General features: G+C 51.0%; 2 protein-coding genes across 5 annotated transcripts; one reads left to right on the forward strand and one right to left on the reverse strand.

Annotated features, from left to right (window-relative positions):
• On the forward strand, positions 1–12,202 carry B3GALT4 (beta-1,3-galactosyltransferase 4). Of its 2 annotated transcripts, XR_013835629.1 has the most exons (3): positions 1–49; positions 11,376–11,647; positions 12,082–12,202. XR_013835629.1 is itself a non-coding variant. In XM_079964716.1 (2 exons), the coding sequence occupies exon 2, from the start codon at positions 962–964 to the stop codon at positions 2,030–2,032; it is 1,071 nt and encodes a 356-aa protein (XP_079820842.1). In that variant the 5' UTR covers positions 3–49; positions 942–961; the 3' UTR covers positions 2,033–3,326. The 2 variants fall into 2 exon arrangements, 1 of the variants encoding a protein (XP_079820842.1); XM_079964716.1 differs by lacking the exons at positions 11,376–11,647; positions 12,082–12,202 and adding an exon at positions 942–3,326 and having other exon boundaries at positions 3–49.
• WDR46 (WD repeat domain 46) lies at positions 3,019–25,137 on the reverse strand. 3 transcript variants are annotated; one of them, XM_079964678.1, is made up of 17 exons: positions 24,832–24,871; positions 22,876–22,980; positions 22,233–22,382; positions 20,366–20,446; positions 20,143–20,255; positions 18,049–18,136; positions 17,881–17,942; positions 16,953–17,057; positions 15,308–15,458; positions 12,913–13,048; positions 12,581–12,680; positions 8,564–8,717; positions 6,144–6,291; positions 5,466–5,560; positions 5,215–5,310; positions 4,127–4,240; positions 3,019–3,699 (listed from the first exon to the last, which is right to left on the reverse strand). In XM_079964678.1, the coding sequence occupies exons 2-17, from the start codon at positions 22,936–22,938 to the stop codon at positions 3,586–3,588; spliced, it is 1,770 nt and encodes a 589-aa protein (XP_079820804.1). In that variant the 5' UTR covers positions 22,939–22,980; positions 24,832–24,871; the 3' UTR covers positions 3,019–3,585. The 3 variants fall into 3 exon arrangements, with proteins under 3 accessions (XP_079820804.1, XP_079820803.1, XP_079820805.1); XM_079964677.1 differs by lacking the exon at positions 22,876–22,980 and having other exon boundaries at positions 24,832–25,137; XM_079964679.1 differs by lacking the exons at positions 22,876–22,980; positions 24,832–24,871 and adding an exon at positions 22,547–22,732.
• Positions 25,138–25,545: the final 408 nt, after the last annotated feature.

Here is a 25,545-nt window from a genome sequence, read left to right on the forward strand (position 1 = left end):
GCTGGGCTCCTGGGCGCGGAAGGGACGTCTCCTGGCGGACGAGGGAAAGGTGAGAGCGGGGGGGGGGGATCGGGCCCACAAAGTGGGGGGGGGCCTCCAAGCAGCAGGAGGCGGCGGCTGTGGGGGATTTTGAGGGGGGGGGGGCAAAAAAACAGCCACCACGCAGCCTCCAGCATCCCATTCTGGCGCCCGGACGCCTGGGTCCCTTGCAGCCGCATTTTTTGGGCGGGGGGAGAGGTGGCTGGTGGAGCAAGGGTGCAAGGCGGGAGCGGGGGAGGCAGACGGAGACCCCCCCTTGTATTTCTTCCTCTTCCCTCCCCCCCCCCTTTCATCCTCCCTGCCGAAGCGGCCTCGCCCTCCTCCATCTTCGCATCTCTCCATCCTCTCGGCCTGGCGCGCCCCTCCCTGGTCTTGCGGGGGGGGGTGCTCTTTGCAGAGATGGGCTGCGGGGAGGGGGGGCTCAGGTTGCAAGATGGGGGGGGGGGCGGGACAGGGGGAGAGTCCAAGGTGGAATGGGTCAAAGGGAGGAGGCATCGGTCGCGCTTCGCACAAGGAAGCCGCCTCAACCTGTTTCTCTCTCTGTGCGCGTCTTGCCCCCCCCGGCAATGGCGTCGCTCCATAACGCCCCCCCCCCGCGCATCTGGAGGGCAGGGAGATCTTTTTGCATGCATGCGGGGGGGGGGGGTTTGGCATGATGAGATTGCAAGATGGCAGGGACCGCGAGGCGGGCGCGACCATGTGCAGAGACGGGCTTGCAGCGCGCCAGGGGGGGGGGGGCACCTCCTGCAAGTCGTGTCCCTGCGGGGGTGGGCAGCATAAAGTGTGTTTTTTTTTTGGGGGGGTGCTGTGAGGTTGCAAGCCGGGAGAGGCCCGAATAAACCGGGGCGGGGAGGGTCGCAGGATGCCACTTCTTCCACCTCTCTCCTTCTTCTCTCTTGCAGCGTCTCGGCCCCCCCGCAGCATGGCGCTGCCCCCCTCGCCCCCCCGCCGCCGCCGCCTCCGCCGCCTCCTGCTGCTGCTGCTCTGTGGGGCCTCGGCCCTTTCGCTGGGGGTCCTCTTCCTGGCCAGCGGGGCGCACGAGGCGCTGCTGTCGCGCTCGCTGCCCTACCTGCTCCCCTCCAGCAGGGGGCGCCCTTTCTCCCCCTCCAGCTGCGCCCCCCTCCTGCCCTCCGCCGAGGCCTTCCTGCTGGCGCCCGCGGGCGACCCCTGCGCCCTCCGCACGCCCTTCCTGCTGGTCCTGGTGGCCAGTGCGCCAGACCACGCCGCCCGGCGCCAGGCCGTGCGGGACAGCTGGGGCGGGGTGCTGTGGGCCGGCGGGCGCCCCACAAGGACCCTCTTCGCCCTGGGGGTGCCCTCGGGGCCCTCCCAGCAGGCCGCCCTGGAGCGGGAGGCGGCGCAGCACGGAGACCTCCTCCAGGGCCGCTTCCTGGACACCTACGCCAACCTGACGCTCAAGACCCTGGCACTCCTCGGGTGGGCAGCCACGTGCTGTCCAGGGGCCTCCTTCGTGGTCAAGGCCGACGACGACGTCTTCCTCAACCTGCCCGCCCTGGCGCGCCACCTGGGCGCCCTGCCCAGCCCCCCACCGCCCTACCTGGGCCGCATCCACTGGTGGGTGAGCCCCAACCGCGACCCTCGGAGTCGGCACCACCTCCCGGACCCGCTCTACCCGGGCGACGCCTTCCCCCCGTACTGCAGTGGCACTGCCTACGTCCTCTCAGGGGAAGCCGTGCCAGCCCTGCTGGGGGCGGCATGCCACGTCCCCCTGGTGCCCCTGGAGGACGTCTTTGTGGGGCTGTGCGCCCGCCAGGCCGGCCTGGCCCCCCTGCACCTGCCCCACATGGCTGGCTCGGAGCACTTCCCGCCGGACGCCTGCTGCTACAGGGAGGTATTGTTCAGCGTCCATGGCGTGGCGCCGGCCGAGATGGTGGCTGTTTGGGAGGAGGTGGGCACCCACGAGGGGGCGTGCAGCGCCTGGCAGAGGGCCCTGGGGCTCGTCCGCTGCAAGGCCCTGGCGTGGCTGGCGGCGTGAGGAAGACGAAGACTTCACCGGAGGAAAGCTGCACCCTTGGGACTCCGCCAGAGAAGCCTCAGAAACTTGGGGCACCGGGAGCAGCGCCAGCCAAGCTCATAGTGCTGAATTGGCAACTGGTTTTGCAGCGTCAGATGCGGCAACTGGTTCATTAAGCAACGCACAAAGTCAGCAGCAGTTCTCCGAGGACACACCCAGCCCTTCCTTCTGCCTGCAGGTGCGGCAAGCAGACGACTTCGGTTGTGGGGCAGAGGTGTAATGACAGAACCGGACAATGGGGTGGGACCCCCAAGGGTCATCCAGTCAAACCCCCTGCAGTGCGGGAATCTTAGCCAAGGCTCCTTTTGCAGCAGGACTTCTGCCACTGGATTTTGGGACCTGGGATATTCCGCCGCCTTCCCTGGACACTTTTCGGTTTCAAAAAATGGCCATGTTACTAGTCCTCATGGATTTGGATGTGATATCCGAAACACATGGGGGGGGGCAGCCTGGGCTGTGGGTGTCACCTTCATGGTGGGGGTCAGGGTAGGGCTTGCACCTCTTGCACCACCAGGTCACAATTCTCGGCTCACCAGCCCCAGCCGTTCGTCTTCACTGACCGGCAGCCGGTTTCTCTGGACTCCGTCAGAGGAGGGCCATTCCTTCTCAGCAGAAACAGTGGAGGCTGAGCACAGCCTCTGACAGACTTCCTATTCACCCACTTGTCTTCAAAAGCCGGCCTTTGCTGCCTCTAGTGGGAGGGAGTTCCATAGGGAAAGTGCCTGCAGGATCAGGCCAATGGGGACCCATCCAGTCCAACATCAGAGAGAGATGCATATTATGGGGAGCCCTAATAATAATAATGAGTGTCGTCTCGCCCAGCCCCCTGCCCCAATGGGTGTGAAGTTGTGATCAGCCCACTGGCAGGGCCTGAGCCCCAACATCCTTCCCAGACTCATCCGGTGGCATTCACCACCTCCAACCGCAGAGGCACAGCATAGCCGCCAGTAACAGTAATAATAATAAATAATTTTATTATTTGTACCCATGGGTTGCTCCTCTTCCACAAATCGGGTTCCTTCCTGGGCTTTGAGGACGCTCTACTCTCAAGGAGACCCTTCCGCGCGCAGAACAAACTCTAGCCCAACGGTTGCCATTAATTTGATTTGAACTGATTTTATAAGGAATTGATTTTAGAATGCCGTATTACTTTACTGTTGTTAGCCACTCCGAGCCCGGCTTTGGCTGGGGAGGGCGGGATATAAATAAAATGTTATTATTTATTATTATTAATTAAAGAGACTTTCCCAGGAAAGGTTTTATATTTTATTTTACAAAAAAAAAAAAGAAAAAAAAAAGAGCACAGGTCTTTCACAGGAGACGCCCAAAGGCCATCGAGGAAGAACTAGAGGGGCTTTGCGGAGGATTTCGACCCCACGCAGTCCCCATATCTCTTCCTCGCAGAGGGAAGGCCAGCAGGTCCTGCCGCTGGGCGGGGGGCCGAGAGGGTCCTTTCCACCCCATGGGGGGGGGCTGCTTCTTCTTTTCTAGCCAGATGGCCCCCTGCCCCGTTTCTACTTCTGGAAGCGGTCCAAGGCCGACCTCTGACCTTGGGGGGCTTTGGGGGCCTGTGGACATGGCCGCTGCTGTTCCTTTTGGCGCTGTGAGATGCTCTTCCGAATGGCCGCCTGTGCAGAAAGGAGAAGGGGGGGGGGGAGACGGGGGTCACGGGCGAAGGAGGCAGAGGGGATGTTGGAATCTCCGTTCGACTGGGCTGATAAGGCTCATCTTTGGAATCGCCTCCCGACGATTAACTGATGACCTGATCCTTTGATAAGGCCTCAGGCATGTCGTCCCAGCAGAGCATCAAAACAGCAGGCAGAAGGATGAGATAGTATGAGCTACATTGCTATGCTTTATTTTCTAGCTACGCAGAGAGCGACTGAACAAAGGAACAAGGAAACAGGAAACCACTAAGGTCACATCCCGTCTCCTTTCCCATGAGACTGGAAGGTCTCTGGAATGTAAACAGAGTCCTGTGACTCCCAGCAGCTGCTCTGTCAGAAACAGAAACAGAAAAGGAACCAGAGGGGATTCTGGGAAAAGTGCACTTACGCGCTGCTCCTCCGCGGCCACCTTTTTCCGGCGCCGGAGTCTCCCCACGGCCGAGTCGCGGCCCTTCGTCCGCTTCCGGGGGCAGAACTTGACCTTGGCTTGGGGGTCGTAGCCCTGGAGAAATTCAGAAATAGTGGTGCCTCGGTTCTCAAACTTAATTCCATCCCGGAAGTCCGTTCCAAGGCCCGCTTTCCAGCAGAAAGGTATGCAAAACAGATTAATCTGTCCCAGACTTTTAAAAACAACCCCCCCCCCCCAAAAAAAACAGCAATTCAACATGAATTTTACTAACTAACGAGGCCATTGATCCATAAAATGAAAGCAATAAACAATGTACTTCAGCCACACAATCGATCAATCAGTAGCTGAACTGGGTTCCACAAAGTCACAAAAACGAGCCACAAAAATTCAAAATAAATAGCAAAAACAGACAGACTTCAATGTAACACTCAGAGCACATTCGACTTCTACAAAAAGGTCACAAATAGGAACACTGACTTCCAGGTTCACAATGTTTGAGTACCAAGGCATTTGGAAACCAAGGTACCACTGCATCCGTTATTAAACGGATATGTTCAGGAACCGAGATACCACTGTTCTGTAAAATGCATCTACCGTAGATTCCGGCGTATAAGACAACTTTTTAACCCCGGAAAACAGGTTAAAAAGTTGGGGGTCATCTTATATGCCGGGTATGGCTGCAGTGGGCGGCGGGCTCCGCTCCGTGCTGGGAGCCCACTGCCGCTGCCCAGCAAAGCTGCAGATTTGGGGGGGGGGGGGGTTCGTCTTATACACCCAGTCACCTAATGAGCCGGAATCTACGGTATTTAAACATAAAAATAGGTTTAGTATTTTACCCCACTAGTATCCCGTTTTGCGGCTGGTCACATCGTATTTAATGATTTACGTGTGTAGTCCCATAACAAACACAAACACATACATATATATGTGTATAATTTTCTGAAAAGGGGTCTCAAAGCCGCCACATTTTTGGCAAGTCTCTCCCCCCATTACCAGCCTGTCCCCCCCATCAGGCTACCCCAGGACAGACCCCCACCCCAAACCCCCCCTCGCCCCAGAAGACCCACCAGTCTTTCAACCCGCTCCTTCTGCCGCTGCTCCAGGGAGACCCTGTCCACGGTGCCCAGCTGGCCGGGATCCAGCGAGATCAGCTCGTGCGGGATCTGTTGGAGGGAGGGAACGAGAGTGAGAGGAAGTGAGGGCCCTCCTCCGCTTCACCTGCGGAGCCTCCAAGTTCAGGGGCAGCCTATCTGAGTCGCGGCAGGAAGAGAAGACGGCCGGCCTCTGCGAGGACAGGGCCCCGATCCTCCTTGGGTACCTTCTCCAAGAGAGCCTTGACCTCCCACTCCTGGCGCTGCTTCCGGCTGCGGAAAGGGTTGCTCTCCAGGGCATCAAAGTTGGGCTCCCCGGCTCCTGCGGCGTGAGAAAAGGGGTGAGTCAGGAGGAAAGCCGAGGGGGGTGACTCAATACCCCCTCTAAGGCGGGGGGGAGACCCAGCCCATCTGCTCCACCCTTCCCCTTGGGCTAATCACAGACACACTGCAAGGGGGTTGGGCTGGATGACCCCCAGGGTCCCCCAGTTAGGATATACTTCCGTTCCACCTTAAAAAGGAACAGGCCTGACTGTTGTGTGTCACATGCCTGTTTACTTCCAGCTCAGTCTGCTGGGAACTTCCGTTGTGTGTTGCTTCTGCTATGTCGCAGTTTGCTGGACACGAAGGGAAGCAGGCATGTTTTTTCCTTTGCTCCTGAACTATGCTGAATAAATGCTGTAAATGTGCTTACACATGGCTCAACCCGCCATGTGCAGAGATTTATTCACTCTGCTGACAGAGCGTGCACGAGTCTCTAAAAGTATCTGAGGCTCATGTCGCTGTTTGATGCTGTTCCTAGGGAGACCGGTGATTGCCCGGCTGCCAGCCCGTGGCTGGGGGCCTGCCTGATGCCCCCATCTCCCCGGCAGTATCCCAACACCCCCGTCCCGCCACCCCCTTACCTGGCACCAGGAGGCTGGCAAAGCCTTCTCCATGGCCCACGCCCAGCACGTCCTCAAAGGGGCAGAAGCGCAGGGCGTGAGCTGGGCGCGGAAGGGAGTGGCAGAGGTAAGGCTTTGTGGGCGGGCAGGAGACAATGTCCTTGTACACCTGGGAAGGGAGAGAAAAACAGATTTTGGGGGGCTGCGGACTCCCGGGCTCTGTGGGGATGGCGCGACGCCCCTGTGAAGAACGGCGGCAGCTTTCCAGTCGGGGTGAGAGGCGATGTGATAGAAACTTGTACAACTACACCAGGCAAGGGGAAAAGTGGAGAGATCAATTCCCCCCCATTCTGGCGCAGCACTCGAACTCGTGCCCGTGAATGTCAGGAGATTCAGGACAGGTTAAACTGCGCAGTTAAACTGTGGAACTCCCTCCCACTAGAGTCAGAGAGAGAGAAACACCAACTTGGATGGTTTTGATTGGACAGATCCGTGCAGAAGCCGGTTGATGGCTGCTGACCAAGGTAGTCCTGATCTTGAGTTCGAATCCTGATTTGGGAGGCATCTGGCTGGCCACTGTGGGCCTGATCCAGCAGGCTGTGACTTTTGAGATTCTGGCTTTACCTCCATCTGATCCAAAAAAAAGCCCTTTTTCAAAGCAATTTGCAAAAAGCGCAAAACTCAGCTGATTCACAGCACAGAAGGGGAATCCAGAGGGTCACCCAGCCCACCCCGCTCAGGGCAGGATCCTACAACTTGCTGCAGCCCTGACGATCGCTTAGGATACCTTGATGACGGTGACGATTTATTAAACTTGTATGCCGCCCTATACCTGTGAGTCTCAAGGCGGTTACAACATAAAATCACAAAATACAAACACAAAATACACCATAAAAACCCACAATACTCCCCCTTAAAAAACATAATTGCTTCTGCACACTACTGCCTTGCCAAGCGGATTCTGGTTGTGCTAAGGAACACAAAAATAAATCGGGCCCGTCTTGTCCGAATAGGAGTCAAATACCCCCAGAGACAGAGGAATCAAGATAGACTGTTATCGACCTGGAGGCTCCATAAGGACACAGGAAGAGCCTGCCAGGTTATGCTCCAAAGCGACAAGCCGTCTCCGCCTTGCCTGAATTAGAACCCGGTGCCGGATGTGGGGCTGGGGGCTGGGCTTTAGGATTTGAGCGAGATGGAGCCGCGAAGCCCACCCAGGAAATTGTTACGATATGGATGCAATGCGACCGCGAGCAGCAGGTGGCTTGGAAGCAAAACATAATGGGAATGTTGGTTCTGTTCCGTGGGAACAGTGGGAGGGTCTATTTTCAGTGCAAGGCACCGGAATTAGCTCAGAGTGCAATATGACCTGTACAGGAAGTACAGGAGGTGGAGTTTAACTCTCTTCTAATGGACTCTGATGAGAGCAGACGTGCTTTCTCTGTAATGCTGCAAAGACAGAAATAAAGGCATGTAAATACATTTCTGTCTCTCTCTCTTTCCCCCTACCTGGGAGGGGGGGAAGAGCGGTGTGTTCTTCTCACGTGGAGGAGGATCGCCGATCGCGACCTAGCCTGCATCTGCCGGGAATCATAGAATCATAGAGTTGGAAGAGACCACAAGGGCCATCGAGTCCAACCCCCTGCCAAGCAGGAAACACCATCACAGCACTCCTGACATATGGTTGTCAAGCCTCTGCTTAAAGACCTCCAAAGAAGGAGAATCCACCACACTCCTTGGCAGCAAATTCCACTGTCGAACAGCTCTTACCATCAGGAAGTTCTTCCTAATGTTTAGGTGGAATCTTCTTTCTTGTAGTTTGGATCCATTGCTCTGTGTCTGCTTCTCTGGAGCAGCAGAAAACAACCTTTCTCCCTCCTCTATGTGACATGCTTTTCTATATTTGAACATGGCTATCATATCACCCCTTACCCTCCTCTTCTCCAGGCTAAACATGCCCAGCTCCCTTAGTCGTTCCTCATAAGGCATCGTTTCCAGGCCTTTGACCATTTTGGTTGCCCTCCTCTGGACACGTTCCAGTTTCTCAGTGTCCTTCTTGAACTGTGGTGCCCAAAACTGGACACAGTACTCCAGGTGAGGTCTGACCAGAGCAGAATACAGTGGCACTATTACTTCTCTTGATCTACATGCAATACTCCTATGCAGACAGGAAGGTCACCAGGAGATCGTGCCGGGTGCCTGGAGAGTGGCCAGTTTCTCCTGATATGGCAGATTTCCCAACAACGTGGTAGCAGAGGATGGTTACGATCCATTGACCTCTGTTGCAGTTTTCCGTGGATCCAAAACCATGGGCGTCTGCTACCATGTTGTTGGGAAATCTGCCACACCAGGAGATCGTGCCGGGTGCCTGGAGAGTGGCCAGTTTCTCCTGATATGGCAGATTTCCTAACAACATAGTCCCCCCACCTGCCCCCAGTTACCTGGATGACCTCCTGGCATGCGGCCCCCAGGAGCCCCCGCTGGCTGAAATCTAGCTGCCCGGCGCCAGTGGGCAGCAGGAGGGAGTGGAGGCGGCGGTAGGTGCGCAGGTCATAGATGTGCAACTTCCGGTCCAGCCCAGAGGTGGCCATGTAGCTGCGGGGAGAGGAAGCAGAGAGTTGTGGGTCAGGAAGGGACCCCTGGGGTCATCTAGTCCAGCCCCCCTAAAATACAGGGGTTGGCAGAGCTGTCGTTCTCATAGGCACTACGTGGCACCTGTTCTGCACTGGAAAGAAGATCAATTAAAAGAGACAACAGGACAACGAAATAGTCAAGGCTGGGGAAAATGTAGGAAGTCGTAGAAGGGAAAGTGAAGTTGCTGAAAGGTGCATAGAGCAGTCTGCTAGAATGGGAAACAAAAGATGAAGAGGTGAAATCAGAAATGATTAAATGGGCACAAGATATAGGTCATAATATAATGTTTGAAGATTGGGGAAGATTGTGGAAAACTGATTTAAAATTTACAGACTGCTCTTTGCTGAAAGAATACTACAGTCATACCTCGGGTTGAACGTGCTTCGGAATGAGCACATTCGAGTTGCGCTCCGTGGCAACCCGGAAGTAACGGAGCATGTTACTTCCAGATTTTGCCGCTTGCGCATGCGCAGATGCTCAAAATGACACCACGTGCATGCGCAGAAGCGTCGAAAAGTGACACGTGCGTGCGCAGACATGCCGTCACTGGTTACGTTTGCTTCTAGATGCAAACGGGGCTCCAGAATGGATCCCGTTCGCTTCTAGAGGTACCACTGTACATGAAAATGATGTGTGGATGGTATATAACACCAGTGAGGAAGAATGTATAAAACCGGCTCTAATATATGTCGGAAATGTAAGGAAAAAGAAGGGACTTTTTACCACATGTGGTGGTATTGTAGTAAAATTAAAAAATTCTGGGAAATGATATACAACGAGTTGAAGAAAATGTTCCAATTAACATTTGTAAAAAAGCCTGAAGCATTTCTGTTAGGGATTGTAAGGAAAGACTTGCCAAGGAAATTTAAGAATATCTTTATGTATGCAACAACGGCAGCAAGAATCTTAATAGCACAAGGATGGAAGAACGAAGAAACCCCGACCAAAGAACAATGGCAAGAGAAATTGATGGACTAAGCGGAACTGGCAAAATAAACGCACAAACTACGTGACAAGGACAACTGTGACTTTAAAGAAGAATGGGAACCTTTTACAAAGTACTTAAAGAAACGACAAAATGAGTTGGACTCCTTGGCAGGTTTCGAATAAACATACACAAATTTATTATTTTTAACATACAGTTAGATAAATTAAAGATCTTTACAATTTTATAATATGCAGAGAATAACATGTGCTGAAAAACCAGAGAGAAGAGCTGAGGGAGGTCTGGGGTGGGAGGGGGGAAGGGGAAAATGGGGCGGGGAATGAGGATGGTGTGTTTCTGATAAATTGTTATGTTGAAATTTCTAATAAAAAATATTCCCCCCAAAAAAAAGGCTGGGGGGAAATGTGGGAGAAACATACGTTGAAAACCTCTATAAGAATAAAAGAAAATTATTAGCAAAGGGAGATAACAGAAATTGCTGGGTTAAAGCAGACTGAAAGTCCAGAGGTAGCGTTATTATCAATTTATGAGAGGGCGGAAGGTTCGCAGGCTAGGAAGGACTTGCTGGTAAAATTATTGACAGCTGCACAAATTATTATAGCCAGGAAGTGGAAAGGGGCAAGCAGAATATAAAATGGAAGAATGGTATAAAGAGGTGTGGGGTATAGCTAATAATGATAGATGAACATGTGCCATTAAGGTAAGACGGGGAATAAAAAGGAGGAATGGTTTTGAGGAGGAGATACAGAAAGTGTTTGCAGAATTCGTACTGTTAAAACAGAAAAGGGGTCAAACCATCGCACGAGGTGCTGAAATTCTGAGAGGCTGGATTGTCACAATGGAATGGTTTCTCATATATATATATATATATATATATATATATATATATATATATGAGAATGAAGGGGGGAAAACACTGTCTGAGTGGCCAGAGAAGGGGCTTCTTTGTCTTGGGGTGTGCCCCCCTCTTTAAAAATCTTGTAGGGAGCAAACAACTCCCTCGAACAGCCCCACTGGGTACCCATTTGTTCCGCATGCTACAATGACTTAGGGCCAGGCTGTCTGAAAAACTGCATTCCCTCTTATAAGGCTGCCCAGGTTTTGAGATCTTCGGGGGTGGGGGGGGTGGGGGGCTTTTCTTGGTCCCACCACCCTCCCAGGAAGACTTGGGCAGGACAGGGCCTTCTTGGTAGTGGCTCCTCCCAAGCAACTTTGGAACTCCCTGCCTGGGGAACCCAGACTGGCTCCTGCCTTGTTCTTCTGCTGGCAGCTGAAGGCTGTTTTATTCCCACACTTAAGGGGAATAAAGGGGTCAAACCATCACAAGAGGTGCTGAAATTCTGGGAGGTTGGATAGTTACAACGGAATGGTCTCTGGGGTGGGGTGCACATTTTTATTCTTCTTTATTTATGACTTAAAAAAGGGGTGGGGAATAGAAATAAATCCTTTCGGCGTGCCACCACTGACACTTGGGAACTCCCTGCCTCTTGAATCCGGCCCCCGCAAGCAGCTTTCTCGCACAGCCCAGCCTGCCTCAACTTTGCCGTGTGTTTTGGCCCGTCTTCGATTTCTCCTTTGGCTGCCGACGATTTTTTTGCTATCGCGATTTATTGCATTTGCACACACCTCCCGTCATTTACTATTTGCTGTTATCGTTGAATTTGCACTCGCAGGGCAGTTCGCAAAACACAGCAATGCCGAATGAAGCAGAAACGAGCCAAAGCCGTAACCCCGATCCCGCTGAGAGATTTAAAAGGACACTGTTATGACAAGACCCCCCTCGTGGCCTGGCTGATGTGGTCCAAAGGAAAGCAGAGTGAGACGTTGGCAGCAGGAGTTGGCAGAAGAAGACCAACCAACTGCCTTAGGGATCCCACTCTGGAATTGTGTCGGGTTTTCTCCCGAGCCTTTCCTTCTCCCAAAGAGGTCCCACAACACAGTGGAGGTTTAAGATCAGAGTTGTCCTAGAAGGAACATTTCACCATAAAGGTAAAGGGTAAAGGTACCCCTGCCCGTACGGGCCAGTCTTGACAGACTCTGGGGTTGTGCGCCCATCTCACTTAAGAGGCCAGGGGCCAGCGCTGTCCGGAGACACTTCCGGGTCACGTGGCCAGCGTGACATCGCTGCTCTGGCCAGAGCCAGAGCCAGAACCAGAGCCGCACACGGAAACGCCGTTTACCTTCCCGCTGGTAAGCGGTCCCTATTTATCTACTTGCACCCGGAGGTGCTTTCGAACTGCTAGGTTGGCAGGCGCTGGGACCGAGCAGCGGGAGCGCACCCCGCCGCAGGGATTCGAACCGCCGACCTTTCGATCGGCAAGCCCTAGGCGCTGAGGCTTTAACCCACAGCGCCACCTGCGTCCCCACAGCACAGTGGAGGTTTAAGATCTGAGTTGTCCTAGAAGGAACATTTCACCATATGTGGTGGTAATGTAAGAAAGTAAAAAAACTTCTGGGAAATCATATATAATGAGATGAAAAAGATGTTGAAATATACATTTTTTTAAAAACCAGAAGCATTTTTTACTTGGTATTACAGGTGAGGATACTAATAGGCAAGATGTTAAATTGCTTTTATATGCAACAACTTTAAAAAGCCCTTGTCACCCCATCCTTGGGGTTCAAAATTCCTCTTTGAACCTGTTGCGCAATCAACTTTGGTCTACAGCTATTTGCTCCGGTTGGGGGCTGGACTCCTTCATTTATTCCGCAGGGACTGAGCAGCCTCACACCTAGATTCTTCCCTAACACAGGATTGTGGCCGCCGTCACACGCTGACGGTTTCTGGCAGCCAAGGGGAGACGGAAGGTGCAGAAACCGCCCCAGAGAGAGAGAGCAAGACTCGCATTTTGCAAATGAAAATAATCATTTCACTCACGTGCCAGAGCCGTCGACAGCCAACGCCCTCACGGCCCCCTGGTGGCAGAGCATCCGAACGAGGGGCTCCTTGACGTTGGGGCTCCAGAGGGTCACTGTGCCTATATTTTTTTGGGGGGGGGGAAAGAAAAGATCAAACTGGGAAGGGAGGGAGGGCTACTCCTGCCTGCCATCGGCTCCCTCCCTTTCTGTCAGTGGCTAAACAGCTACAACCGCCCCCCCCCCCCACCTCCCTCCTGCCCCACAAGTCCTGCTCGCAGGAGCCCAGAATGGCCGGCTTGGAAGGGACCCCCAGAGTCCATGCAGCCCAACCCGCCGCAGTGGGAGTCTCACCGTTGCTGTGTCCCAGGTGGACAATGGCGTTGGAGGGGTTCTGCGCCATGACCCCCAGCCGGCCCCCCTTGGTGCAGATGGTGGCCACCTCCGTCCCCACAGAGATATCCAGGTACTGCAGGAAGCCCGTCTCGCTCTGGGAGGGGGGCCACACAAAAACAGAGAGAGCTTTGTAATAAACAGACCCTCGCATCCAAGGGGGGGGGTCTCTTTTCTGTGGGGAAAGGCACCCACCCACCCAGGAGAGACCAGGTGGGGGGCCAGTTCTTATTTAGGAGAGGGTCCTGACCTTCCCCCCCCCCCAAGACTGGCCAGCCCGACCCACAGCTGCAACCAAACCCACAAAAGGAGGGTTAGGCGGAACAAGCCTCGCCTTGCCCGGGACACTGCGCCAAGGAGACAGCTTTGCGAACTCTCAGCCGGGGTCCTGTACACGCCTCTCCGCACCGCGGGAGAAGATTTATTCTTGGCCTGGGGAAAATCATGGTGCCGGGGCATCTAGGCTTCTTGCACCTGGATAAGTTGCGAGTGCAAGATGGCTGGGTGATTCCCCCTGGCCCAAATCTCCATGCTAACTGCTGAATCTGCCACTGGCATCTGGCCAGGATGGGATTGTCCCGGCTAACAGAAGAGGAGCCAGGCCAGCAATGTCTCTCTGCCGCGTGAAATCTCTGCTGGTTGCTGCTGGGCTGTGCTTGGAGCTAAGTTTGAACCTGCAACCAGGATCTGGACGTTGCTGTGTGTTTTGCTGTGCGAGACAGGGGCAAGTCTCTATCTAAAGGAGTAGCCCTGTCAGGGCTCTAGCAGGAGATTGTGTAAATACCTGTAACTGTGTATGCTCAAACCTGTCAGTAAAATTAATAATAATAATAATAGTAGTATTTATGCCCCGCTCATCTGGGAGACCCAGCCACTCTTGGCAGCTCCCAACAGATTAAAGGCACAATAAAACATCAAACATTAAAAACTTCCCTAAATGGGGATGCCTTCTAAAAGTCGGATAGTTGTTTATTTCCTTGACATCTGATGGGAGGGAGCCACCACCGAGAAGGCCCTGCAACCTTACTTCTCGCAGGGAGGGGGCCGCCAGAAGGCCCTCGGAGCTGGACCTCAGCCACTGACTGAAGTCTGCCGCCTGTTGTTCTCTCAAGGTGTTCCCACACCTAGCTAAAGATGCTTGCCACATATTTAATCCCTGGGTGGTGGCTCCAGCAAGCTGAGAATGGATTACTTGCAGGCTTGGGTTTTGCCCAGACATGTATATCTGAGATTCATTTATACGAAACACAGGAGGTTCAGCATGCAGGAATTAAGAGCGCCACCTATGTATTAGATGAGTTGAAAGACGGCTGTCCTTGTCAGCTCTTCCAATGATATTCATGGGAAGCTGTGCAGTGGCCGGGGCAACCCTGTCAGATGGGCAGGGTACAAGTATAATAACAATCAGAATACTACTACTACTACTTTTCCTTTTTCACATTTTATTTGTGTTTTCCGTTGGTCAATTAAACTACAGTGGAACCTCAGAAGCCGAATGCCTTTGAACTTGAAACTTTCGGCTCCTGAGTGATTGAAACCGCCCTGTGGAACACCCTCCCATTAGATGTCAAAGTATTAAACAACTATATGACAACTATAGGGAAGTTTTTAATGACTGATGTTTTAATGCATTTTTAATCTTTTGTTGGAAGCTGCCCAGAGTGGCTGGGGAAATCCAGCCAGATGGGCGGGGTATAAATAACACGTTGCTGCTGCTGTTAACCCGGAAGTAATTGATCCAGGTTTTTTTTTTTAGTTTTTTAAAATGTATTTCTATTAAAGATTTTCTTGATTTACAAAGGTATGTGCAATGTCTCTCTCTCGTATTTTTTTCCACGCAACACTTTTTTCCCCTTCAAATTGGTTTCATTTGTTGAGACATTAGGAAGAACAGGGGGAAGACTGTTCCAGTTTTTGAACAATTTTCAGAAGCCAAACATCCGGCGTGGCTTCTGATTGGCTGCAGGACGCTCCTGCAGCCAATCAGAAGCCGTGCTTTGCAAGTTGAACGGACATCCGGAACCGATTCCGTTTGACTTCCAAGGTACGACTGTTCCCTCAAAAGGAGGGAAAGGGGAACCCACAGGTTGTAAGACCCTGTATGGATGCATAGAATAACAGCTTTGTAGAGGCAGAAGGGAGACCCAAGGGTCATCTAGCCCAACCCGCCCCCCAAGGCAGGAATCGCAGGGAAAGCGTCCCCGGCAGATGGTCCCCACCCCTAACCTCTGCTGAACAGCTTCTACTGCTGAACGGTTCTTGCTCTCAGAGGTCCAGAGAGAGGGGATTGTTGGAGGTCAGGAGAGGAAGATAACTGCCCCCCCCCAATTGGGCAGCCCCAGTGGGCCTTCCTCACCGCTGTGGCCAGGAGGAAGTGGTAGGGCAGGAACTGCATCCGCTGGACCCCGTGGAAGCGCTTGAGGCAGTTGAGCTCCACCCCCTGGTTGTCGTAGACATAGAGCCACTTCCGCTGGGCCACGGCAAACATGGTCTCCGTGTGGAGCCACCTGCGGAGAAAGGCGGCGTCAGGGCGGAGAACAGAAGGGCTGAGTCGGGAGGGGCTCCTCGGGGTCATCTAGCCCAACCCCCAGCAACGGAGGCGTCGCAGCTCAGAAGCGGAAAGAACCAGGGGCAGGTGCAAAGGCAGCCCAGTTACGGGCAGGAGCTACGAGCCAGTGAGAAGCGGTAAGGCTGCCCTGAATTAAGCCGTGAACCGCCCTGCAATCTATGGATGGAGGGCAGAATGCAAACGTAATGAACCACAATACAGTGGTACCTCTGGTTGCGAACGGGATCCGTTCCGGAGGCCCGCTCACAACCTGAAAAGAACACAACACATGTCAGTGCATGCGCGGGTCGTGATTCGCAGCTTCTGCGCATGCCCGTGACGTCATTCTGCACATGCGGCGAAACCCGGAAGTAACCCTTTCTGGTACTTCCGGGTCGCCGCGGGACGCAACCTGAAAACGCACAACCTGAAGCAAACATAAGATGAGGTACGACTGTACTAATCATAGTAATAAAGAAATTTCATGAGAGGGGCAGCTTCCCTAAGCAGACTATGCATTCACAGTCATACCTTGGAAGTCGAACAGAATCCGTTCCAGAAGTCCGTCCGACTTGCAAAACGTTCGGAAACCAAAGGGCGGTTTCTGATTGGCTGCAGGAAGCTCGTGCAGCTAATCGGAAGCCGCATCGGACGTTTGGGTTCCTAAAGAACATTCGAAAACAGGAACACTGACTTCCGGGTTTCAATCGTCTGGGAGCCGATTTGTTCGGGAGTTGGGGCGTTCGAGTTCCAAGGTACGACTCTTGAGATTTCATCTCTGAGCTGGGGGGAGGCAGCGACAACCTCACCGGGAAGATGGGAAGCCCTTGCGGTGCAATGTGGAGATAGGAGTGCCAGGAATACCTGGCAAGGCTGTCGCTGGTACTTGCCAAAGGCAGAACGTTTGAACCGTGGAGGAAGTGGCTTGGGAAGAGAGACGAGAGGAATGGGGTGGGAGGACAGAAAAGGAACTGCTCTGAGATCTACGGATAAAGGGCAGTATATAAATCTAATTAATTGATAAAGGTAAAGGTAAAGGGACCCCTGACTGTTAGGTCCAGTCATGGCTGACTTTGGGGTTGCGACGCTCGTCTCGCTTTATTGGCTGAGGGAGCCGGTGTACAGCTTCCGGGTCATGTGGCCAGCAGGACTAAGCCGCTTCCGGCGAACCAGAGCAGCGCACGGAAACACTTCCTGCTGGAGTGGTACCTATTTATCTACTTGCGCTTTGATGTGCTTTCGAACTGCTAGGTTGGCAGGAGTAGGGACTGAGCAACGGGAGCTCACCCCGTCGCAGGGATTCGAACCGCCAACCTTCTGATCAGCAAGCCCTAGGCTCTGTGGTTTAACCCACAGCACCACTCGCGTCCCAACTGATTGATAACAGATGTGCAATTCCTGCTCGCCCCCCAAAAAACTCAACACGGCACCCCCACACGTTTTAGCCACTCACGCCACGTCTGTGATGGACTCCATGACGTTGATCTCGCACATCAAGGTCTTTGTGTGCCAGTCGAGGGCCGCCACGTGGCCCCTTCGGCCCCCCAGGAGGAGATGCCTGCGAAGGAGGAAGAGGAGGATTCCCCAAGGCAGGAATCTCAGTTAAATCATACAAGGCAGAGCCCACCACCTCCCGAGGGAGACCTGTAGGGGTGCAAATATCCAGAGTGGGGGGGCCAGGTGGGATTGCTATGAGGAATTATGAAAAATGAAGCAAGCCATTGTGTCCACGATGAACGCATTGCGTTGACTGGGTTTGATTCATTGACAATCATTTCTGATCGAATCCCCCAGGCCTCTCCACCTCGGCCATTTGCTTTCTCTACACCTGACAGGCACCTATAAGCATTCTAAACACAGGCCAGTTGCTTCATCAGGCATGCTCAGTACATAAAGATAGTAGGTGACTTTGATGTAGTTTAATCTTTCGATAGATCTTAAAGGCCAGGAAGAGAGTTCACAAGGAGCCGGTAAATACTGCCATCCTGTCTCTCCCGTTTATGACCTCCGGGGTTTTGCTGAATGCATTCCTCCTTTTATTCCTATTTTATTTACTCTGAACTACAGATGCATGCTCAAGTAGGAAATAGTATCTTTGTAGTTAAAATAATTTCTTCTGATCAAACTTTGTCGTACGTAGGGGTTTTGAAATGCTCAGCGGAAATCTGATTGGTTCTTACGAACACTGTGTAAAGGGTTCTTTTGTGAATAAAACGACCTGGGCCGAGGGGTGGACAGAGGAGAATTATTATTATTGGCCCTCCTCCCAGAGTCTTGCTGGTCAAGCCTCGTGTGTATTTTATTAATCAGAGTCCAATCCTTCCTTTGCTTTGGGAATGCTACAAGATCGTTCCACCGCCAAACAGCTCTTGCTCACTCACCTGCCGTTGCGCGTGTAGTCCACCCGGTACGGGCCAAACTGGTTCAGCCGCAGCTCAAAATGCTGGTGAGAGGAAAGCAGGCTGGGGTGAGGCCCTGGGAGGGGGCCCCCACATTGAGGAAGGGGGTCCCCTTCCTCAAGACCCCCACATTGTCCCCTCCCTGCCTACCTTGGCACCGGCGGCCAGGTCTACGGCCTCTGCGATGTCGGCCTGGGCGATGGTGCAGGTGTCTTCCCCCTCATCTCCTTCCAGGAACCTGGCGGGGCAGAGGGAGAAAGTGAGGCAGAGTTGCACCCCAGAGGCAACAGCCCACTATGGTTAGAGGCAGCAATGATGCCGGACCTCTCAGGAAACGAAGGTTCATTAGGCAAGGGATATTGAAACACGTGAATGGGAGAGACCGTGGAAGAAGGATTTAAAACTTGCGGCATGTTATAAACTAAAAGAGAACTTTATTCGGAGGGGGGAAGTGAGGATGATGTATTTTTGACAAATTGTTAATTATTGAAATTCCTAACATAAAATATATTTTTTTAAAAAAGGAGAGAGGGGTGGGTGAATCTAGCCATTTCAGTTTCACTGCGTTTCTCGTTTTTCAAAGCCTTAAGTTAAGCCCCACAGATTTCCCCATCAGTGCATTATTATTATTATTAATTAAATTTTCTGTTTTATAATTTAGAATACTTATTTAAATCTCCTTAAAATACCAATGACTTCCTTCTTCTCTTTCCATGGTTCATTTTGCGTTCCATAAAGCCCTGCATATTTTACAAAAACTAAGCCACTCAGTATTCCATTATTACATCCATCAAAACTTATTTACACTGTTGAATTTATCTTTATGCTGCCAACATTTTCAAGTGTACACAATTTCCCCTCATATATTCAATAAACATTTTTCAATCTTCTCAAAAAAAGAGAGAGAGAGAGAGAGAGAGAGAGCACACTATACTCAAAGTGTTGGTGCTGACCTTTAAAGCCCTAAATGGCCTCGGTCCAGCATACCTGAAGGAGCGTCTCCACCCCCATCATTCTGCCCGGACGCTGAGGTCCAGCACCGAGGGCCTTCTGGTGGTTCCCTCACTGTGAGAAGCCAAGTTACAGGGAACCAGGCAGAGGGCCTTCTCGGTGGTGGCGCCTGCCCTGTGGAACACCCTCCCATCAGATGTCAAAGAGAATAACAACTACCAGACTTTTAGAAGACATCTGAAGGCAGCCCTGTTGAGGTAAGTTTTTAATGTTTTACTGTATTGTGTTTTTAATATCCTGTTGGAAGCCGCCCAGAGTGGCTGGGGAAACCCAGCCAAATGGGCAAGGTATACATAAATAATAATAATTGCTACTGTACTACTACTACTATATGAAAAAGATGTATAGGTGGCATTTATCATCTAACAAACCAGCAAAGATGTACAAGTCAGAATCAGATACATGTTGGAAATGGGTACCTTTCATCATATGTGGGGGAAGTGTAATGTAGCCAAAGCCTTCAGGGAAATGATTTATAATAAACTGAAAAAAATGTTGAATAAATCTTCTAATTTTAAAACAAACAAACCCAGAAGCTTTTCTTTTTGGAGTAACTGGTCCAGAGGTACCCAAAGATCAGAAAATCTTATTCCTATACACAACAACTGCAGCCCGGACAATTTGTGATCAGAAACAGGAGGAAGATGCAGCACCAACAGAGAAACTGATGGAATGTGTAGAAATGACGAGTTTAACAGGAAGGATAAGAGATCAGGAAGGAAAAAGTTTTTTAAAAAAAGGAATGGGGGGAAATTGTGGAATATTTGAAAAATTACTGTAGGCAACTTAAAAACGTTAGCAGGATTGGAATTAATTGAGCAGTTTATGTATACCCAGAAGGGAAAATTAGGAAAGAGAAAAAAATAAGGATTAATTAGAATAAGAAGCAAAAAAGGAAAATGAAACGAGCCTTGGAAGGGGGGTGGGAAGGGAAGTCGGATATGTTTTAAATATGTTTTAAATTCTGTAATTTATATAAATGCTGTAAAACTGAAAACGATAAAGTAAATCTTGTTTTTTAAAAGGAATTTTTTTTAAAGTAAATGAAGATTTCTTGGCACTATTTGCCTGCACTGAACCAAACATAGCCGTCAGCGTTTCCCTTTTTTTAAGGGAAATTCCCTTATTCCGAATAGGATTCCTCGCAAGAAAAGGGAAGAGTTGACAGCTACGGAACCAAGGCTCACCCACCGCCCAACAGCCTCTCAAATGCAGGTGCAGAAACTACATTACCCAGCATCCTCCAGGAGAAGCATCTCCATCCGGGCCGCCTGCTTGGCTGCTGCCTGGGCCTTCTCCTCCTGCCTGGCCAGCTGGCGCTTAAGGCGCTTGTTGGACACCGTCCCCTGTGGGACATGGGAAAAGGGGGGGGGTCAAAGATGATGGTGGCCCGCAGCTCCCCCCACACGCCTAGGGAGAACATCTCCGCCCCCCCAGGAAGGCCAAAGCGCCTCACCAGTTGGCCCCCGGCTCCTCGCTGGAACTTGCGCACTTGCTCACGGCTGACAGAGGCCGGGCCAGGAAACGGGTCCACCTTCTGGAAGAAATCACAGAATCACAGCGTCAGAAGGGGCCCCCCAGGGGCCATCTAGTCCAGCCCCCTGCAAGGCAGGGATTGCAGCAAATGCCAAAGAGCGAACCAGGCGGACGTGGAATTGGGGGCATGTTGTATCTCCCCCCAAAAAAGATTCAGCCCCTTCCCCAGACTTCCTGAATTTAAAAGGGACCCACCAAAGGCCATCTAGCCGCCCCCTCTTGAATTCAGACCTACTTCCCTTCATACTCCTGATATTCTCATATATCGTATTGTTGAAAATGATATATGAAAAATTATATTATTTTTAAACATATCATTTCCAACAATAATTAAGCATACTTTTATATCTTATACAGTTGTTGTTTTTTATTTCCATCAATCACATCGGAAAATTTTCAAATTAGAGATCACACTAGACAAGATTTTCAAAAAGCATGGGGGGGGGCACGCAGAGAATACTTCACAAAACAGTGCCCTAAAATACATACCTGGACTTGTTTCTTTGTGGATATTTAAGTATTAATTAGAAAAAACTTAAAAATTATTCATAAAGGAAACAGCTCATAAGTAAATAAGGATGCCAGAAACAGGATAAAGGAAGTGTTTTGTTTGGTTTTTGGTACTGTGGAATGTTATGTTTATTGTATTTCTGTACTGGGGGGGCATTGTAAGTAAAATTTCCAATAAAAATTAAAAAATTAACTGAAAATTTTCCAATCTGTTCACTTACCGTATTTTTCGTCCCATAGGACGCACCCAGTCCCCCCCCCCCCAAAAAAAAAACCAGGTCGGGGAAACCGAACCAGGTTGAGGAACAGTGAGATGGCGGCGCTGCGCCTCCCTCTGTCCCCCGAGCTTCTGGGGCTGGCCGATGTCTGCCCGGCACGCGGGGCGCTCTGCTTCAGGGTGCCGTTCGCACCGGGCGGCAGGCTGCTATCCGCAGTGTGGGGAGCCCTGTGGGGAACTCCTGCAGGGCTCCCCACGCTGCGGATGTCTGCCCGGCGAGAGGGGCGCTCTGCTTCAGGGCGCCTCTCGCGCCGGGCGGCAGGCTGCTATCCCCAGGCTAGACAGCCCTGCGGCAACTCCCGCAGGGTTGCCTAGGCTGCGGATGTGTTCCCGAAGCGCCGGGCGCTCTGCTTTCAGCGCACCCGGCGCTCTGGGAAGCAGGCTGCGGATGCGTTCCCGAAGCCTGGAGAGCGAGAGGGGTCAGTGTGCACCAACCCCTCTCGCTCTCCAAGCTTCAGCGAAAGCCTGAATTCGCCCCATAGGACACACCCAGATTTCCCCTTCATTTTTGGAGGGGGAAAAGTGCGTCCTATAGGGCGAAAAATACGGTAATTTACATTTCTTACTTTCACTATTACATTTAAATCTAATAACTAATATCACTATTCTTTCTCCGCTTTGCAATGTTTCGTATATTACACCTGTGAAATTAGCCCAAATGTATAAGACAAATAATAAATGTTGGAAATGTAAAGAAAAAGAAGGAACATAACTGATATTCTATATATATGTGTGTTAACATATCATTTTCATCAATAATTAAGCATACTTTTATATCTTGTACAGGTTTTTTTTACTTCCATCAATGACACCTGAAAATTTCCCAATCTATTCACTTAATTTACATTTCTTACTTTCACTATTGCATTTAAATCTCACAACTAATATCTCTATTCTTTCTCTACTTTGCAATGTTTCATATATTACACCTGTGAAATTAGTGAAAAAGGAATAAGACAATAATAAATGTTGGAAATGCAAAGAAAAAGAAGGACCGTACCCCTGATATGGTCTTCTTCCTGCCAGGACCCATCGGCTTCCTTGGGGAGGCCTCATCCTGCCGCGGCTTCTTGGCATCCCGAGCGCCACTCTGTTCTGGGTCGGCTTGGGGGGCATCGCCCTCCCAGTATCTCCTGACGACCTTCTTTTTCTTTGGGGCGGCAGACAGAAAGAGGGATTATCTGGGGTCAGACAATCAAGGAAACTAGCAAAAGGCCAAGTAAAACCGCAGAGCTAGCCTGACGGAACCGGCAACATTGCAAAGGAATTCTAAATGCATTGAAAGCACACGCCAGTTGGAAAAATCTATATTACCAAAGCTGTATTCGACGAATGAAAGTACATGGTGTTTGACATGGTTGAGAATCATGGACTCAGCGACGGAGAATTATAAAGCGTCAAAATCGAGAGGTGGAAAATATGGAAATGACGGGGAGAGTCAGGACTGAGATGTGGAGATATGCTTCAGAGATCCAGACCATGGGGAGCTCCGAAAAATTAATAATTATAATTTGAAATATAATTTGGATTTTTTTATTTTAGTTTTTTAATTTTAATTGGAGTATTACGATTGGATATATCAATTGGAGGTTTTTTATTGGAAAATCAATAAAAAAAGATTAAAAAATAAAGCACATGCTCACCCCCCACCAGACCCCTGGGAACTCTAGTTTTAGGGTGCTGGGAACTGCAGAATTGTTGTTCATGCATTAAATCTGCATACTGCCCTTCATCCGAATACCGCGGGGCTGCTCAGAGCATAGCAATAGGAGACAAAAGGCGCAAAATGCATATATGAAGGACAGGAAGAAAGCAAAACAATAAACACACACACACACACACCCCGCTTCCAAAACACACACACACACATTTAAAAGAACATAGGACAAACTGGCTAGAGAGGATAAACTACGTGTCCCAGAATCTGTTTCGTGAGGCGGAGGAGAGGATGGGCTCCAAGTGGATGCCTTCTTTGGGGGGGCCAGCCAAAATTAATAGATGGGGGGCGATTGGAAGAGGGCCTGGAGCAGAGAAAAGCACCCAGGTCCCAGTCCTGGAGACACAGACGGGAAGGGCCAGAAGGGGTTCCCCAAAGGCCATCCAGCCCCACAATTTCTTAACATTCACTATATATTCCTCCCTCCCTCCCCTCCAGGGCTTCCCCCAACTTCCGCTTGTGGTTTGTTTCTCTTTTCACCCACTTTGGTAACTCCTAACAGATAAAGTTATTAACAACATAACATCAAGCCTAAAAACATAAAAATAAAAGGAAATACACTGTAATATTTCACTATCTTCTAAACGTTTTCTAATGCTAATAATGTGAATGTTTGTTTAAATCCTGCCATCAAGTCTATTGGCTTTCTCTGTTTCTGCAAATATAATATAAATGGTCCCCATTCTTTTTCAAAGTCGCTCTTGTCTTTTCCCCTTAATCTACCTGTCATTTCTGCCCTTCTCTTGACTCTCAGTTTAAATGGGATTTCTTTAAAGATGTCAACTTTCTGTCTCTCCACCACTTTCTGTCCCTCAACTTTAGCAGGAATGGCCTGCTAAAGCACCGAACGATCCCAGAACTGGAAGGGAACCCCAAAGGCCATCCAGTCGACCCCCCTCTGCAGCCCTACTTCCATGTAGGCTTCAGCGATCTCAGGGATGTGGAGGTACATCCTGTCAAATTCTCTGTTTCCCTTTCGGCATCTCTCTGTTTTTGGTTGAGCAAAGAAATGACTGAGCTTGGAGTTGGAGCAGATCCCACGACTGAGCCAAATTAAATCCATCCCTGGAACGAGCCAGGCTTTTTGAATCTCCGGGTCCCATAAATACGTTAGATAATACCAGCCAAAAAAGGCAGTAATTCATTTCCCTTCTTCCTCTTTCACAAGCATTCATTTACATTGTTCATTCATTTCAGGCTCTATCTATTCCTGAGGCTAGGATTATTATTATTAGAAATGAGAATACTGCCATATAACAGCAGATTGTAGGTGGTGAATTGGAGAGGAAGAAGAAGGGAGACAACCAAGAGAATCCACAAAATTGGAGAAACCATATAAATATTCAGAGTGTGGAGAGAACTTTAGTCGGAGCTCCCAGTCCACTTCCCATCAAGGAAAGCTCTTCGTTCAGAAGGAGAGCCTCACTTCACATGAAAGAACTAACGGGGGAAGAAATTAGTGCTTGAAATGTGAGGAAAGCTTCCTTTGCAGCTCCATTCTCAATTCCCATAGGATACTTCATACAGGGGAGTGTTTGGGAAAAGCTTCATGCAGGTCGGAAACCAGATCAGTGCTTGGAATGTGGAAAGAGCTTCATTCAGGTGGTGAATCCAATTTTCCATGAAATATTTCCTACAGGGGACTGCTTAGAAAAAGCTTCACCTAGGAAACCAGTCTCAATTTCCATTAAATAAAACACAGCAGGGCTAATCAGAGAATCTTAGCAAATGGTATAAGGCATATGGTATAACTGGTATTAGGAAACTTCATGAGGAATGAAGGGGAGTAAGGCAGGGATCCAGCCTCCAGAGCCCCCAAATGGTCAGGGCCCCCCAAGGGGCATCTGTCCCAGCCCCTGGGGGAACCCGGCTCCCCGCTCACCTTCTTGGGGTCTCCGGCTGCCCTTCCTTCCTCCATGGCTGCCTCGCTCCTCTCTCTCCCAAAGCCACGAGGAAAGCCCGGCAGCCGGCTCTTCCGGGTTCCTCCTCCGCCTCGACCAATCACCGCGCACAGAGCGCCCAGCTCTCCACCAATCGCCGCGTGAGGGGGGCCGTCCCGGAAATGAAGCCACCGCGGAGGCCTAGGAGGCGCTCTGAGAAAAGGGAGAGGCCATGTTGGGTCAGGGCAGCCGGTTCTTCCATGTTTGGAGCGGGAGGAAGGGCCCGCGGCCATCTTGAATGAGGGCACTTTGGTGCCGGACTCTTATGTATAGATACATACATAGCTATGTACATATTATATATATATAATAGTTTAATGTAGATAGGGAATTGATAGACGTAGGTGGTATATAGATATACGGCAGCTGCCGGGTGCCCCCCTTGGTTAGGCCTGTGATGGACAGCAGAGCCAGGCCAGTCAGCGGACTTTGTCCCTCAGAAATTCCCCCAGGGGGCGGGAGCCTCACTCTGATTGGCTGCCAAGCATCGGGAGGCGGAGCCTGCCCTTTTGGCGGGAAAAGGCAAGGCACCTTTTCTGAGGGATGGTCTGAGGGGGGAGAGGAAGAGGAGTCAGGCGGGAGTTGAAGGGGAGAAGCTGGGGGGAGGCGAGGGAGACCCCCAAGAAGGAGGGCTGAGGGGACCCCTGGGTGTGGGG

This window comes from Podarcis cretensis (assembly GCF_951804945.1).
Source record: "Podarcis cretensis genome assembly, chromosome: 2".
In the NCBI taxonomy this organism is placed as follows: Eukaryota; Metazoa; Chordata; class Lepidosauria; order Squamata; family Lacertidae; genus Podarcis; species Podarcis cretensis.